Below are 17,966 nucleotides of genomic sequence, written 5' to 3' on the forward strand. Positions count from 1 at the left end.
TTTATTGTCTATTGTTATAGAATCACTGATATCAATTATGCATTGATTCTTTTAATTAAAATAATATTTATAAAATTAAGACATTACTTGATTTAAATAGTTAGATTTGGTAAATAATATAATAATAGAAATAGTAAAACATTTGAATAAACTCTGGATTTGATCCAGAACCTCATAATTTATGTTACTTTAACCTATTAAGGCACAAGAATAGTATGTAGTTCTTCAATTGATTTGAAATGAAGAATTCAGCCAGTACCAATAAATAGATTGCTCAAGCCAAAGATTGTTTTTTTTTTCCACACTGTTTAATTACATCCAGTATATGACTCAGTTCATTTATAGATGTCATATCCTTTTAAACACAAAAACACAAACATTGACATTTAAAAGAAACATTTACATTGCCTTATTACTGTTGATTTTGAATTGTGAGGGTTTGATCAATATCACCTGATAAAAATGGGCAGTTTAACTTGTTAATATGCAAGCATGAATCCTGACATCACAAGTAGTGTGGAAGCCAATCCTGATCCAATAGACACTTTTGCACAAGTACAATGTGGAAGCCTGTGTTGCAGAACTTGTCATTCAATGATGTAGAACACACATCACATATCCGTCAGTTCAGGTTTTAATAGGACAAATCATTCCATGTTCATAGATTCTGTAGTTAAGCGAAATAGAAGGTATATCTGTGTCCCATTAACAATTTCTTGCCTAGCAATTTAAAATTTGTATGGAACAAAACATATCAGAGTAATTATAATTTAAAGCAGAATATTTGTATATATCTTCAAACATGTGTAAACAATGTCTCTAAACATTACCTGTGATGCTGATGGTCATTACCAACTGGCCAACGCCAGACTTACAGCCACGGAGAGGACTGGCAGAAGGCCTCTATAAAGGGAAGCCGCTCCTTCTTTTTCCAGACAGTGTTCATACCTGTTGAAGTCTACCTCTCTTGCTGCACACACATGGTCAGCACGGCAGTCTCTGTCACACTCTGTCAGGTCGTAGCTGACAGAGTTGAAATCATAGTACTTCTGTAGGTAGCAGCCCTCGTTAGCTATACGCTCCAGAACGTGGTGCATGGAGGCTGGAGAAGCATCTGGTACTCTGAAACTCTCTGTGAGCCGATACTCTTTCTCCCAGCGTCCTGTTGTGGCTGCATTAGCGCGAGTGAGGTTCAGAAAATAGGTCACCACATCCTGAATGTGTTCAAACATGTGGTTTAAAAACAGAAACCAGAATAATGAAAGCGTTCAAATTCTTTTCTTATGGTTGCACTTTTTTTTTTTTTAAATACTGTAGGCTGTTTGCTGCAACTTAGACAAACACATTTGAAAGGAAATGATATGAAGTGGCTTGACTTACTTTAACCAGGAGTGTTTGTGTGTCATATTCAAAGACACGGATTCCAGGATTGTTGGCTCCATCTACAACCCCAGGAAGTGTTGTTTTCCACGGTGTGACACCGGGGCTGAGAAACATTGTACTGATAGGAGAGCCTGTAGAAACAGAACAGACATAACCTATGATTACCACAGTTACCTCTTTATGTGGAGCAAGTTCATGTCAACAACAGGACACCTGATGTGAGAGACATAGTACAATTAGGCGATTAGCAAGTAACAACTAAATTAACTGAATCCCAATCAGCCACGGGTACAAACCAGGTAAAACAAGTAGTTGCAGTGTAAGCGTGTGACCTACCCTCTGTGTTGTAGAACATGCGGAAGCTGTCAGTATGATGATGGCCAAAGAACTGCCCGATGATGACAGAATGATGCTTCTCAATTAAATCCAAATATCGCTGGTTGAACTTTGGTGTGAACCACTGCTTACTTCTTTTCTTCTCAAAAAAACCTGGGGGAACGTGGCCAATGATGTACACCTGGTAGACAAACAAATATTATCCCAAATCATATATTTTCATCCACAGTAGTCAACTTCTAGTGTACTAAATGTTCACTTAACATAAATAAGAATATAAATGGAAAAAATAGTTTTGCTCCAATTTTTCATGACATCTGTGGCATCGTGTTGCGTGATAAAACTACACATTTTAGAGTGGTCCTTTACTGTGAACAGTCCAACGCACACCTGTGCAATAATCCCACTGTTTCATCAGCATCTTGATCAGGTGGATGGATTATTATTTAAAGATGAAGTATTCACCAACTTGGAAAAACAACAAACTTGTGAACAAAATTTAAAAGAAATTTAGAGATTTAGGGGCAGAGCAACCTGACATCTTTGGGTTTTTTCCTAGCTAATGACTCATTCAGAGAACATAACCTAAAATTATTCTTCCTTTCCCCTCTGGTCACAAGTATCAAATGGAGGTTTTCATTATGAACTGCATCTTTAACTGTTTTCTCAGGCATAACACAGACATGAAAGCAAATTAAAAGAAGGTAGGATAGGGGTCAGGGAAAGTCCCTTTCATTCAAGTATAAGGATGCCCTTGCTGTTAAAATCAGTTTAACCCATGTTGCAAAGCACAAATAGACAAGATGCCTTCTCTTTGTCGTTGGCCGCCTTTGTAAGAACACGATCCGCCCATTTAAACTGGTCCGCTGGGTCGTCCGTGTCCTGCGTCAGCTTGTTCTGGTCATAGTAGAGATTAGTGTTGAGGACCAGCATCCTGAAACCCGTTAGATTCAGCAGTTTTTCTGTGTAATATCCACCTGGGCAAGAGGAACATAACAAAATGTAGCTGATGATTCTTTGGAAAGCTGTTGTGCATCATATTTGTAAGTATCAGAGGAAGCTTTGCTGACCTCTTTTAAATGTTTCTCGGGACTTTGGATCCAACCAGCCTTGCCACATTTCTGCTATTTGGTCATAGATGTAGTTTGGGGCTGCAGGAAGTTGATTCTTAGGGTGGTAGTCATGATTTCCCAGGGCAGAGTAAACTTTAGTGTCTAAAGAAGGCAATAATGAAAAACTTTCATCATTACTAATGCTAAAACACTGTGGTATATCTCTGATATGTCCTTCTTTAAATACAAAATGACGTAACTTGATTTCTAACTTACGAGGAAACACCTCATTTATGATGTGAGTAAGGTTGCTGATAATGTGGGCCACTGCCTCTTCCCCCAGATCCTCATTTGGTACATGTGGTGTGTCATCTCTGAGAAGTAAACCAGTTGATTGTTTTAGTTCTAAGTATTGAAAGGGGAAAGTTATCATTCCTTAGCAACCACAGTTGGAAAACGGTGCATGTTTCTCCAATAAACTTAAGTTACCTTGGCTTCCGGCACGGTAGCTATTATTGTAGCGGACAAATACGCCGGGCCCTCTGATCACTAGCACATGATATTTCTTAAAATACATAGACATGACTGAATGACTGAAGCATTTGTTTCCCCGGATATGGACTTGGACGTAGAGTCGTAAAACATGTTGCAGTGAGCTTATACATACCCAGTCCATACGATGAAGTCCGGGTCTGGTAGAATTTTCCTCATTGCATACACAGAGGAGTTGATCAGGTGCCATGGCGAGTCACAGACATAGTCTCCAAATTTACCCGCACTGGCTGCAGGTCGTTTCCCGCTAGATGCACACACCAGCTCAGGAGTATCACTCCGTTCGTATGTGGGGTCCCAGTGCAGATCCGTGATGTGCCAAAAGTTCCCTGGGTAAAAACGATGCGTAATTGCGCACAGTAAATTGTTCCAGCATTGTGACAAGAAAAAAATTGTAATGTGGCAACATTATGACATATTTGCTGCTTACCTGACAGTGCAAGAGCCTCTTTGAAAAGCAGACAAGATAAGAGCAACCTTACTGCGGACATGTTGAGCTCTTTAAAGAAAGCAAATCGCCGACAAAAGTCAAGTGCAGGTTTGAAAGGTAAGTCAATAAAGGGTGAAGCGAGATAAGATAGCCCTCAGCTATTGACGCCTCTTAAAGGTGGTCCACTAGCAGAAACTTCAAATATTAAACGGACAGTAGCCTGATATAGGCGACACCTCAGAAATGAACTTCAGACTTCAATGTGCATCTTTCTCAATTACAAGGACAAAACATTTGGCAGGTTCACTACACACCTACGCTACTGCAGTGTAAACCATATGATGCAAAAGTTCAGTATATCAATCATGTGGAATTATTCTATTGATTATAATGATTCGACAATCGATGTGTATTTATAGGCTTAGCTGAGAGTGCCATAAAAAGGCATAATCCGGGTAGTTACTTGTGAATCCCTCCAAACAAACTATTTTTAGGCTTAAGATCAAATAAGTCTTACAGTTGCCTTCGTTGGCATGGCATCACAATAAAAAAAATAGTAAGTCTAGATTCACAGCACATATAGGTGCATAACTACATTTACTTTAAGCTATATTAATCCATGTGGTCATGGTTTCAATTCTGTTACTTTGTAGCCTAATATGACAGTCGTCTATGTTGCCTTCAAGGGATAATAGTATTTATCAGATCTGAGGTTGGAATCTCTATAGAGCAGGGGTGTCAAACATACGGCCCGCGGCCCGCCAGGGGGTCCAGCTCGGCCCGCCGGATGACTTTGCTAAGTGTGAAAATTACAGAAAGACATAAATTGCATTTCTATGAGAATATGGAGGTTTACGAGTACAAACGTTTTGATTTTTTTTAATCGATCCAGTAATTGCTTCAAAAACAGCGTAAATGCGACGTCTGCTCCGGAGGAAGAAGCGCTCGGTGCCAGCCCCTTAACTAACTATGTGGCCCCTTAACTAAAATGAGTTTGACACCCCTGCTATAGAGCTTTAAAGAGCACCTTTCATTAAAATTAAAAGTTTAAGAAAAGAAATAGTTTCTCTGATAATTATTTTTGACGATAATTTACAGAACGTTTCTAAAGTAGATATTAAAGAAACATTTGAGGCTTCCATAATTGTTCTAACTTGATGGTATTGTTTTATACATACATTATGTATGAATAATAACCATGAATGTAGCATGGATCATTTTAATTCAATTGAATTTTATTTAACCGATATGGTTGACTTCCAAACTTTGCGTGTGATCGTACTATTTCCGACAGTTCATGAATGCAGCTCACCCTTCGATCACGTAAACGTTAAAAAAAAAAACAACGTGAGAGGCCCCGTGCTTTGTCTTTCAGGTACACGTTTTAACCAGGCTGTGTGCCTCTCCATTGGGCAACATCAACCAAAATAACGGCTAAATACACGTTAAACGTTAGGTTGGGACTATAGCGGATGTTTCTGCAATGGCCAATCTTAACGTCTTAAGCGAAAAATGACGGCCTGACAAGCAAAACTCAGGCGTAATATATCCTCTGAACTATCCACGCGACAGGATGTTTCGCGGGACTTTTTCTGTGCGCATGCGCCTTACGTTAAGATTTGCGCGCGGAGTTTACAAGGAAGGAGACTGAAAAAGCGCTGTGCGGTTGTCGACCCTGTTTCACAGTGTAAATACCACTTCAGATTTGGTTTTTATTAAGTTGAATACAAGGCGCCAACATGTGGAATCAGGGTAGGTTTAATATCCGCATTGTTGTGTTTATAAAGCGGTATGGTGAGCTTGTTGACGTCTCTGGTTGCGGTTAACGTTAGCTTCGTGACTGCTTCTTTGTTGTTGTTGTTGTTGTTGTTGTTGTTTGTTGAATGTTAGTAAAGAAAGTCGTGTGTGGTTTAAATGAAAAAGCGTGAAGAGTACGCAGTTCGTCGTTTCAGCTGACACTGCCTCCTGGTTTTTTTTTTCCCAGGTGGGTACAGTGAGTCGGGTATGGCCGGGGGTTACACTCAATCTCCAGGAGGCTTTGCATCACCTTCTGCATCCCAAGGAGGAGAGAAGAAAGGGGTCTGTACACCGCAGCGTTTTCATAATTCACTGGAAACTGTAGATTAATGTAGACAATGATGAAAACCTACCATAACCCTATCTCCTCTTTACACATTTGTGCACATGATATTTGTTGTAGTAGAAACACTGATTGATTGATTGATTGATTGACTGACTGACAGTTGGATGTTGAAGCACAGCAGTCAACCTGTATGTATGTATGTATGTATGTATGTATTTCATTTTACAGAGAACCCGTGCCAATCAAATAATCCCCTGCACGGTGTCTCAGCTGATGTCCGCTTCACAGACGGACGAGGCCTTCAGAGTGGGAGATGTGGAAGTTGCCCAGGTAAAGTGAATCAGGAGGGATTATGTGGTGGCACAACATGCAGTTGGAAATAATAATCAAATGAGTGTCTTAACGGTACAGGTGCACAGGGCTGAAACAAATATCGGGTAATCTCTTGTCATTTTGTTGTTGTTGTTGTCAAACATGTTTGACTTCTAAAAACAAATGTCAACACAGTAACAATTTAAAACCCAGGGATATTTATTTTTCAGTGGTACACGAACAGGAAAGGCTACGAATCCCGATATGAAAGCCCGAACTAGGAACTGTTTGTGACAATCGTCAAAACTATTTTCTGTAGAGCTTAAAGGATCGATCAAAAAGTTAAGTAAGAGAAAAGCAGCTATTTTGATGATGCATCATTGTTTTATTCAGTTGGTGAACTTCCAGGCTCTCGCACGGGAGAGTTTGGTTCCTTTATTTTATGGTATAGTAACAAACCAAATTTTGTTACATGCCTCTAATAAGCGTTTAGTCGTTAATATTTCCTAATTGTATTGTTTGATAACAGTTTATGGTCTGCGTCACAAGGTCACCATTGTGGGCATCATCAGAAGCACAGACAAATCCATGACCAACATCCAGTACAAAGTGGACGACATGACGGGTGCCCCCATGGACGTGAAGCAGTGGGTCGACACCGAGGTAAGTGGGGGTCATTAATCCGTTCACAGTATTCTGCTGTTGTACATAAACTCAAGTCTTTTGTGGAAGACAAACCACTTATCTGGAGACTATAAACATATGATGAATACATGTTCCACTGAGGTTCATCACCCATTTGAAAAATTGTAATTTTAGATGGGAGATATTTTCATCGTATGACGTGATCGTTCCGAGAATGATTACTGGTCATAAGTTTCACTTTTAACTTCCAATTTTGTTATGATCCTAAATAAATTAGCTTAATTCGCAAGCAGGCATTAAACACATCACCTCGCACCAATAGACACAACAGATTATACACATTAATAAACATAAAATGAATAGAATAAATAATTGTACCAAGTCTTGAATTTTAAATAGGAGATCAAGACCAGACCAAATGTACTGTGGAGTACAAAGTTAGCCGTTTATGCTCTAATTGATAAATGCCTCCGGTGGTCCAGGCTAAAATCTGAAAATTGCTTGAGTAATCTCTTTTTAGAATCTGTATCATATATATGATATTACAGTGATCAAGCAGCCTGGCAATTATTTTTTTTTTTTTTTTACTTTCACAGGACCCCAGTGTGGACAGCACTGTCCTGCCCCCAGCAACATATGTCAAAGTCTCAGGAAATCTGCGCTCTTTCCAGGTGAGCTTACAGTCCTGAAACAGTCTCTCCATAGAACCCAGAATCTAATAGGATGGTAGCTTTAAGAGCCCAAGCAGACACGTACGATCATTCCTGAAGTTTAAAAATGTATACATTAGTGTGTCTTTAATAATAATTTTACTTGACTGGCCAACATAGTTTTTGTTTAGTTACTTGAAAAATGCATATAGTGCTTTTTGTGTGTGTGTGTGTGTGTGTGTGTGTGTGTGTGTGTGTGTGTGTGTGTGTGTGTGTGTGTGTGTGTGTGTGTGTGTGTGTGTGTCCCAGAGCCTTTGACTCCCAGTAGTTCCTCTGCAAATGGATCCTTATTTATATTGTGTGTGTTTTCTGTATCAGAACCACCGATCTGTTGTGGCGTTCAGCATCCGTCCCCTTGAAGACATGAATGAAATCACCTCACACATGCTGGAGGTTGTCCAGGCACACATGGTGCTCAGCAAGCCTCAGACCATGGTAAACACACACATCAGCAGCTTTTATTCTCAGATGACACACGTGAATGTTTCCTCACATCGTAGGGTTACAGTCTCAGTTAAAATAACTTCCATTTTTCAAGTAGACAGTCTGCTGTCACATTTTGAAGTATTTATGTTTCGACACTTCCTATTTGCTGTTGCCCAAGAAACATTTTCAACGCTTTCTTGATTCTTGTTGTTCTGGGTTTTGTACCCTCATGGTTGAAATGCACTTATTGTAAGTCGCTTTGGATAAAAGCGTCAGCTAAATGTAATGTAATGTAACACAATTGATGGTTTGTTTCTCTTTCAGTCAGGCAGTGGAGGAGGAATGAGCAGCAACACCACACCCATGTCACGGCCAACCACAGGAAGCATGGGAGGGAGTTACACGGGTGCTAACGACATGACTAATAATGGGTTAAGCCCAAATCAGAATCAGGTGAGCCTAAAGGAGAGAGAAATCCTCTGAGGTTCTAACTGCCAACGCTTCTCTATGAAGAGCGGTGTGCTGCAGACACGACTAAAGCCAGCTGTTTGATCATTTCACATCAATGTGGACAAGAACATAAATGAGATATGAAAATGTAAAAAAATTTGTCAAACCGGCATCTGTATTTTGCTTTAAGTTGCCCCCCCCCCCCATCCCCCACCGCGATAATCCCCGGCTCAGAGTTACTGTCTCTTCATCCTGTTAATATCAACTACAGAAACAGCTTAATGAGTAAAGCAAGTAACAGTTTCACAAAGAGACCCTGTGTGTGTTTAATATGACCATGTTTGTCTCACACAGGTGCTGAGTTTGATAAGAGGCTGCCCAGATGCTCAGGGTATCAGCATTCAGGACCTGAAGCAGAGACTCGGCAACATCAGTCTGTCTATCATCAAGTAAGAAAAGTTCTGCTTTAAGTTTTAAGAGATACATTTTCATTAAATAAAAACTACATTGTGGTGTTCCAGTCCATTAGACAGTAAAGTCAGTCACTGTACAGTGAACCCTCGTTTATCGCGGGTACGTTCCAAATAGAGACCGTGATAGGTGAAATCCGTGAAGTAGTAACCTTTTTTTTTTTTACAATTATTATACAATGAAATACTCCATAATACATTGAAACCAAAGAACAAAACCTTTTTACAGGCCCAAGCATTTGTTTAACAAATAAAAGTACTGTATAAATGTTTTTTTTACAAATAACTACTGTACTGTAAAATAATAATTTGAATCATCAATACGAACTGAAGGCTTCAAATTGCTGAGATCGGCACCGCCCCACTGCGACCCAAGTCATTGGATTAGAACGGGAGAAAATGAAAACTGATTATGAAAACAAATACAAAGTACAGTCGGACAAATAGTGACTCGTGTATTTCACTGCTCTTCTGACTGAGCCGCTGCATCCTGACTCCGCTCTGCAGCGGTTCTTTCTTCTAAAGCCGGCGGTGCAGGTGTGGTTTTTCGAGAGAAGAACATATTTATCGGTAGTTGTTGTTGCTCTTTTTTCTTCTGGGCAAAAAGATTCTTATAAACCGACATGCCACCATCGATTATTTTTAATTTGGCAAGCTGTTTTACGTACATATTAAACCGCAACGTTATTGACAAACAGGTAGAGAAGAAGCGGAGAGACTGTTTAGCCAATCAGAATGCAGAACACAATGCACGATGCAAATCCGTGAAGCAGCGAGACCATGAAAGGTGAACCACGTTATAGCGAGGGTTCACTGTATTACAAACATAGAAAACTCTGTCTCTCTCTCTCTCTCTCTCTGCGTCTCACTCTCTCTCTGTCTCTCTCTCTGTGTGTCTCTTTCTCTGTCTCTCTCTCTCTCTCTGTGCCTCTCTCTCTCTGTCTCCCTCTCTCTGTGCCTCTCTCTCTCTGTCTCTCTCGCTGTCTCCCTCTCTCTGTCTCCCTCTCTCTGTGCCTCTCTCTCTGTGTCTCCCTCTCTCTGTGTCTCTTTCTCTCTCTCTCTCTCTGCCTCTCTCTCTCTGTCTCTGTCTCCCTCTCTCTGTCTCCCTTTCTCTGTGTCTCTCTCGCTCTCTCTGGCTGTTTAGCAGTGATTTAGGCCTAGGTATAAGTAGGGATGTGTCATTTCCTCACATTAATTTTATTATCATGACAACTTAAATTCATATTTTGATAATGGCAATATTGCGATTCTTTGAGCATAATGAAGTCATACCATGATGCCGTGTGATACTGATGTATGTTTCATGTGGGACTTTGCACACATTCACATTCACATTGGCTACAAGCGGAGGTGTTACTTTCAAAAAGGGGAACAAGCAGTATGAAAGCGGTTTGGTTGTAGAGAATCACTTTTCTAAGTAACGGTGCCAGTGTGTTAGTTTTTACCTAGTATTTAAACAATAACCTCTATTTTGTTTAAATTTTGTTCATTAAAGTAAAATGGTCAAGTATTTTTGTCACGTCATCAGGAACATAGTTCTTCCATCTGCCCATGTTATGCCTCTTGTTCTTTTATAATCTGACATTTGTTCCTCAATTATTTAGAACAATTCTTTGTTTGGAACATTTGAATTTTATAGGATTTCTTTTTCTTTCTTTCTTTTATTCTTTTTTTTTACAATTATTTTACATAAAGTGCTCCTAAAATACTACTCGTATTTCTCTTTGTGATCTAACAGGCAAGCAGTGGAATTTTTAAGCAACGAAGGTCACATCTTTTCCACCATCGACGAGGACCACTACAAATCAACAGACAATGATGATTAACCAGCTTCACCTTCTGAGCACCTGTAGGGTTACTTATTTTAGTTTAACCTGACAAAAGTCTTTAGTATAGCGCTTTATCAGCTATGTCACACGCTATCGTACCTCTTTAATACCACAGAACGAGATGAAACCTTGTTACGGTATGGTGGGTGAGGTCAGTTGAAGACCACATTGTTTAATTTGGGTGAGTTTTGGTTTACACATGATATATTCTGCTGCATGTGTTCCTGTTGAAGAAGTGGTTGTTTGTAGTTAATACAATCTTTCTGTGTACACCCCACTGTAAAGCGTTTTGTAATTTTAAAGATTCATAAGTACTTTGTTAATGTAACCTTTGCCCAATTGAAAAGATTGTATAACATAAAGCTTGTTCTCTACCTTGAACTCTGGTTTCACAGTATATCAAATACTTACTGACACTATGTAACATTTTCTGTACAACATGGTTTGGATACAAAAAACTCACTAATGGCTTTTTTTTTTCACTAAAAACTATTTAGGACAAACTTTGATTTCGCATTTCTTATGCTAATTTCTCAACAATTCATTATTAATTTACATATGTGTTGACACTGTAACACCACAAACTGAATTTCACATCTTCTTTTTTTCAGTCACACACACTGCAGGATATACAAAGATAAGTAAACATGTCCTATGGGACCTCTTTTAGGTCACAAAAGTTCGCTATAAATAAGTTTGAAACAAAATTTGAATACAGCAAATTGATCTGGTGCATTCAGGAGTCATTTTATGATCAGGGATATCAAAGTGAGTACAAACTTGAGTACAAAGTTCAAGTCAAATGAATACATAGAATTAAAATACTGCTTTCAACCTTAAAAGAAAGATGGTTAGACAACAAAATGTACTTCTATTTAATATGACGTTATATTGCTGAACATAAAAAAAAAAAAAAAAAAAATTGCATTTTACATAATGTCTAGCACCTTTTATACTCGGATATAATTAGTTTGATGTGGTTGAAGGGGGGAATCGTCTGCTATTGCAGAAATGCATTTTGAGGTTTAGACTGCTGCTGTCTGTCAAGACTGGATTGGACTTTTTCTGGGTAGAGTTTGCAAACAGTATACAATTAAGGAATAGTTTACACATTAAAGCCTTTACAATAAAAAGCAACCCATAGCTACCTCTGAAGATTATAAATGTGTATCTTTGAGAAAAGGAAGTATTGATTAATCCATGGTCATACTGAAAGCTGTTTGTGGTGTTTCATTAGACTAGAATTAATTACAGTGTTGCTGTTGTTTTGTTCCATTACTGACTGTGTTTAGTATTGCACAATACGAATACGGATCTATGTACAAGGCTACTACAGTTACAGCCCCACAAGTTGCTATATCGTTAAATCACGTTACTGAAAGGTCTGTACAAAAAGTGTTGGAACGGCAAGGGTAGTTTGTTCAATCAAAGTTTCTGTGCGGTGATCTATAGGTGGCACAGCTACAGCAACTTTCAACCTTAAAGAAGGTGGAGAAGTTTGAGTGGAGGAATAAAGTGATGAGTAAGAAGAAATTGTGCTGACCACATGAAGAAAAAGGGGGAGTTGAAAATACTGGAGGATTTTTGTCACATCACATATTTGTGTGGCAAGACATTTGCTATTACCTAAATAAATCCATATCTTTAAATCTATTATCATCACAGATACTGTATGAGTATATATAGTTAAATAATTTAATATTAAGATGAAGTTTCTAACCTTACAAGTGTGAAATCAATTACTGTACAAACTGAAATGTTCCTTTAGGAATAAGTAAAGTAATATTTTTTTCTGTGAAAGCACATGAGTTTGAACACAACATTTCCATTTTAAGGACAGTCCAAATGTAAACTTATACTTTGGTGCACTGCCATAAACCGTTTCCTAATGGCAGCACAACAAAGCTGTGATAACTTAATCATTATAAAACTCAATTCTCACTGTTTCAGAAGAACATCTCTTCTTAGTAGAACAAGGCACTCTCCTGTGCTGTCTTCACCATAACCCCCAGAAAGTCATCCACACTTTCATAGTCGTGGTCACTGTCCTCACCTGACTGGACTTCACATCTGGGCACTGGGGGGAAATACCATACGGTTCACTGATTAGTTTATATTTGCAATATTCTTATATCATACTCTTCTTTTACTATTTGTTACACATATCATGAATGTCTACTTGGGAGGAAGCTGTGTGAAAATATACAACTGTATTACGTTTCTCAAATCTCTATTGGGAATTTTCATTTCACTTTCCAGTGTGGCAGCTCGGATTGACAGTGAACACATTTCATTTCTGACTTCCGACTTTTTCCTGTGTCATATGTAGAGTTCCATTTTTGTCCAAAATTATTAATAACTCTCAGCCCTCATACAGTAGACTGCCCTGGTCCCACAAACAGAAAATGTGTATTAATCCATGTCTGTAAAGTCCTAAACAGAAGCACTAATTGATCATGCTTCAGTGCCTTTCATTAGTTGATAAAGTTCAATTCCATTTTAGGAAGTGACTTGAAAGAAATAAACTCTATTTTTAATCAACTTCTACATACATATAAGAGGGAAGTATTGTTGATTGTGTTCATAGAAGACATGAGAATATACATAAGAATAACATCAGATCAATTCTGTAAGTAATACAGTCTGTAAAAAAGAGCTTCACCTTTATTATTGGACTCCTCCAGTTTTACATAAGTGTTTGGCAGCGCTTTGCTGGTTGTCATTTCAGCCTCTGAGTACTTCCGGGGTGTGATTGGTGGAGGTTTACTGTCTGAGCTCTGCACAATAAGAGGAAGTGAAAATATTATTTTTTCATTTCATGTTCACCACGGTAACAAAAAGTGGAAGCATCAGGCTGATATTTTCACCTAAGATTTCCTAAAAGTCACATTGTGAAAAAAAGTGTGATCATGCAGTGTGGCTTACAGAGAAGCCTGAGAAACATCACAAAGAGACATCAGAGCGGAACCACAACAGATTTAAGCTCTTCAGACAAACAAATGCATTAAAAGTGATACTTACTGGAGGCGGCGGCGCTGGGGGCCTTCTTTTATTGTTTAATGTCAAATCACTGAACTGTTTGGTTGGGATGCTTTTTTCTGCTCGATGCTTGGATTTATCTGCTTTGGTTGATTTCCTTGAGGGTTTTGATGGCATCTTTTTGGAGGCTTTCGTACATGAGAGATTTTGCTTTGGTGGGCGAGGCGGAGGAGCTGCGTCTGAGTTACCCTGTTTACGAAATTCATAAAAGAATGTGTCTGTCACCTCAGTAACCTTCTCCGTGTGGCACTTGAGGGGTTCATCATTGGGCCATGGCAGGGGGTCCTTGGTGAAAGAGACAGACATAGAGAGCCACTGGGCTGGGATCTCAAAACAGTAGTCTGGGCGTTGTAGGAAGCTTGCTTGGATGGTGGGCTCCGACAGGGCCCCCTCTATTCTGAGACACCCAAACCCAGCCAGTGGATCAGTCTCGAGTTCTGTATCACGGCTCACCACCTTAACATCCAGTGGCAAACTAAACTCCTTCCCCAAGTCCCTGAGTCTGTACTTCTTGGTGTCACCGAGTACTTCTACAAAGTGACCCTGCATGTAAAGAGGCAGAAAGATCTCCTCTTTCTCATCCCCCTTTTTGACCTCTTCATGATCATGATCATCATCATCGTCATCATCATCATCATCATCATCCGGCTCTTGAAGACGCTGACACAGAAGAGCCTCCACGGACTCCTTCTGTCCCTTGCTGCCTTCACAAGGCAAATCTAGTCTACCGCAGCGCACAACCATCAGCTGTTCCCCCACACTGAGGGCAGGAAGGCCCTCCTCCTCAACTTCCTCAAAGTTTCTTATTACGTTGACCTTCAGACCTAATGTCTGGGTTGAAGCAACATACAGCTCGTACACTGAATTAAACTCTCTTGGCCGTCTTCGAAATCGTCCACCATACTGCTGAGATACCAGGAAGTACTGCTGTGCCTTCCGGCTCTTCAAGCTGGACAGCAAAATCAAAGCTGATGTTCCTTTTTTGTGAAAAACCAGCTTGTTAGTTTTGCTAAGTTCTGGCAGCCAACTGCACTTGAACAAAGAGCGGGTCTCTGGGCCTTCTAATATCTTTGCCACAACAGGGAAAGATTCATCTGGCTGAGAAAAAACCTCTGTCAGACTGAGAGGCATAATGAAATTCACATCTTCACACAAATCAGTGATATCCACCACATCCACCTCTAAGCTGGACGGGAACCTCAGCACATTCTTCCTCACTGCAGAAAAATGAGAGAAACGGTCCATGTAGTCAAGTCATTCAGAAAAAGTACATGAAGATAGTATGATATGTTTCATATGTAATGGAAGGTGCATTCAGAACATTTACTCGAAGTAGGCTATAACAATGCAGTTTGAATACTCATTAGTCTCATTAGCGTTCAAATACTGATTCTAGGTACAGAATCAGCAAATTGTACTTAAAGTTTCACAAGTAGGCTACTAATTATGCAGAAGAAAATTCCTCCTGTAAATTTTCAGTTATAAAATAGTATACAATTTGTATAGGCTACCGTTAGTATGCAGGTATCATATTATTTAAAAAGATCATTGTTGGTTTTAAGGGTAAAATCTTAATCTGTATATGACTAAAAATCCTAAATGCACTGAAGTATATGTACGTCATGAAAAGGAAACAAGTTATTCAAAATCTTATTCAAGTGCAGTATTCGAGTGAACGTAAAAGTCATATTCCACTGTAATTTATTATAAATTACTGTATAATTTAAACATAAAATACAGTCTGTTTTTTGTTTTTTTCAAATAGTTAAAAAGTAGGTTATTCTCACAGCTCATGATGGCATGGACTTCGTATACTGGACTGAGGACAAAGGGCCGTTCACACTTGGTGCTATTGATGAAGCGAAACCTTCGACTCCGCAGGCAGGGCGAAGAAATGATCTCCTGGACTGTGAAGCACTCTTCGCTCTCACACTCGTAAAACTCCCCTTGGGAAGACAGAGGGACGTACACTTCAGCTGAGGTGTCTTGTTGTCCTTGAACATGGCAGCGCACTTGGTCCTCCGCACCCTCCTTCTTCTCAATGGAGAGCACAGTCAAAGCTCTGTCAGCTCCCAGGGTGAAACTGCCAAAGGTCATCTTGGAGTGGCTGGTGAAAGCGAAGGGAAGGCATGATTCTAGCCCTACAGGCCTCAAGCTCAACATCTCCTCCACTGTACTGTACGGCATCCCGTCTGGAACAACCTTGAACAACGCTGAGAAACAAACCGGTGTCAATGAGCAGCTACAAATCCAACGTTAGCCATTCTCACGAAAACGTTTTCTACTTCTCACACCGACCTTTATGGGTGACAGGCAGCTCGAATTTGTCATTGTTGCTGACGTCTTCACAGCAAACGGAAAGGGGCTCAATCCTCATGACCTTTATTAGATCACCAGTAGAAAAGCACACTTCACTCCCAGAAATTTCATATATAGAACCTAAAGCAGAAAGTGGACCAAAAAAGAAACCAAAAATATCAATATTCATCAGAGTTCTTTTTTAACTGTACATACTCTAATATGAAATATTTATAATTATAAGTCAGGAACAATACAATCGTTTCCACTACAACAAATGTTCACTGTCTTACTTGGCTACAACAACAACTGATTTAGGGTTACGAAAGGAAGGAAACATTTATCATTTAGATATAAATGTATGCAAAAGATACAGACAGACACAATACAAAAATCTAGACACATTTCAGATCATAGTTATCTAATCTCTTCAAAATATCTACCATCTCTTCAGCTTCGGGCAGGCCTCATCTAGACACACAATCTAATTTCTCATAGAATAAAACAATAATAGTACGTACCTTGGAAATACACTCCGGAGCAAACTTGTAGAATTCTTGGCAAACAGGTACTGTCCAATGATGCAATTAATTCTTGAAGCGGCAAAGCAGTCATGCCTGCCATCACTGTCGCCTCGATGTGCTGCACTCAATGATGAAGGCTGGCGGCAAATGACAGGGGAAGCGCACAGACGGGGAAGCTTTTTCAGCAAAAACCACAAAAAAGAATGAGGAAGTTACAGGAGTTGTTTGCACAACGTTTGCATTCACAGATGGAGGCCAGGAGATATATACAATGTGTTATTATTTGAATGTGAAGATGAGTGAATTATGTTATTATTGGTTGCAGCAAAAAGCAAGTTATCAGCAAAATAGAACAGATGAAGATACTGTAAAATAGTCTAACGTGGTGTTTGTGTGTGTGCGTGCATGTGTGTGTGTGTGAGTGTGTGAGTGGGTTAAGATAGAGAGACATAAAAAGAGAGAGATCACAATCATTACATTTCTACACAGTAAATTTCTGGAGGGGAATATCCTGGAGTTAAACATAAAGTTGGATTTTGGGAGTTTATTTTCTAAGTTAGACTCCAGCTTGTGTTCAGGGATTATCTTTGGTGGGGTAATATTTTGGTGTTCATTCGCTGAGTGTTGAGGAGCATTTTAAACATTTAGTTTAAAATAAAAAAAATAAAAAAAATCTGTTTATTAATATTTCAATGAAGACATAATAATAAATAAAATGGGGCCATCATTCAAAACCATAAGTGTACAAGGTAGGAATGTAAGATATATACCAATCAGAGTTAAAGTATAGGTTTGGTTCGTTTTTAACTGTTTACATAGTTTTCATGCACCATGAACTGTTGCACACTGAAAATAATCACAATGTGTATATTTGTTAAATGTGAATTTGTGACAAATATGTTGTTACATATATACATTATATAGTGTGATGAAATATTAACTCCATGAATGTCAAACAATACACATTTTAAAGTGTTGACTGTTAACAATGTGAAAGTTCACATTCAAACAACTCCAGGTGAAAGTGAAAATTTACTCTTCATGGGAGTCCAGTTATAACACCCAAAGTGTTCAGGTTCAATTCCTGAAATGTTTTTTAAAATCAACTCCAAGAAAATAGTTACTTTCACTTTTGCTTCAGTGTTTTAGATGGTCTCACGTGTACAAGCAAAAAGAGTTTGAACTCAGAGTTTATTCCAAAGATGTGAATTTACTGTGTCGGGGATAACGTGCTCCATTGCTGATCAAAAAAATATTTTAAAAAATAAATTATTGTTTCTCCATGTCAAGCAGATCAACTTGGTCTCGTCAAACTCAAAAGGTTTTGTGTCATGTAACAGCTGTGAGGCCAGGGCCAGGGTCAAAACACACAGTTAGTAGTTGCTACTCACCGGCAGCAGGACTAATGTTTCACATGCGTCATACAG

At 39.1% G+C, this 17,966-nt stretch overlaps 3 protein-coding genes across 5 annotated transcripts; 1 reads left to right on the plus strand and 2 right to left on the minus strand.

Annotated features, from left to right (window-relative positions):
• Positions 1–298: 298 nt before the first annotated feature.
• smpdl3b (sphingomyelin phosphodiesterase acid like 3B) lies at positions 299–4,619 on the minus strand. 2 transcript variants are annotated; one of them, XM_069703845.1, is made up of 9 exons: positions 4,271–4,619; positions 3,754–3,822; positions 3,439–3,652; positions 3,048–3,145; positions 2,790–2,933; positions 2,527–2,696; positions 1,720–1,900; positions 1,381–1,514; positions 299–1,214 (listed from the first exon to the last, which is right to left on the minus strand). In XM_069703845.1, exons 2-9 carry the CDS (start codon positions 3,812–3,814, stop codon positions 849–851), a joined length of 1,368 nt encoding a protein of 455 aa, XP_069559946.1. In that variant the 5' UTR covers positions 3,815–3,822; positions 4,271–4,619; the 3' UTR covers positions 299–848. The 2 variants fall into 2 exon arrangements, with proteins under 2 accessions (XP_069559946.1, XP_069559947.1); XM_069703846.1 differs by lacking the exon at positions 4,271–4,619 and having other exon boundaries at positions 978–1,171; positions 3,754–3,836.
• rpa2 (replication protein A2) lies at positions 3,791–11,059 on the plus strand. 2 transcript variants are annotated; one of them, XM_069703849.1, is made up of 9 exons: positions 3,791–3,870; positions 5,738–5,832; positions 6,065–6,166; positions 6,698–6,811; positions 7,390–7,464; positions 7,822–7,938; positions 8,254–8,382; positions 8,734–8,828; positions 10,588–11,059. In XM_069703849.1, the coding sequence occupies exons 1-9, from the start codon at positions 3,813–3,815 to the stop codon at positions 10,673–10,675; spliced, it is 873 nt and encodes a 290-aa protein (XP_069559950.1). In that variant the 5' UTR covers positions 3,791–3,812; the 3' UTR covers positions 10,676–11,059. The 2 variants fall into 2 exon arrangements, with proteins under 2 accessions (XP_069559950.1, XP_069559951.1); XM_069703850.1 differs by lacking the exon at positions 3,791–3,870 and adding an exon at positions 5,365–5,505.
• Positions 11,060–11,404: 345 nt separating this feature from the next.
• On the minus strand, positions 11,405–16,667 carry themis2 (thymocyte selection associated family member 2). Its single transcript, XM_069703844.1, has 6 exons — positions 16,537–16,667; positions 16,016–16,156; positions 15,505–15,930; positions 13,700–14,934; positions 13,341–13,455; positions 11,405–12,755 (listed from the first exon to the last, which is right to left on the minus strand). Exons 1-6 carry the CDS (start codon positions 16,637–16,639, stop codon positions 12,643–12,645), a joined length of 2,133 nt encoding a protein of 710 aa, XP_069559945.1. The 5' UTR covers positions 16,640–16,667; the 3' UTR covers positions 11,405–12,642.
• Between the last annotated feature and the right edge of the window lie 1,299 nt (positions 16,668–17,966).

Source organism: Brachyistius frenatus, unplaced genomic scaffold (assembly GCF_029030835.1).
Source record: "Brachyistius frenatus isolate BFR_SWC_R1_liver_20210118 unplaced genomic scaffold, ASM2903083v1 Contig_48, whole genome shotgun sequence".
Lineage (NCBI taxonomy): Eukaryota > Metazoa > Chordata > Actinopteri > Embiotocidae > Brachyistius > Brachyistius frenatus.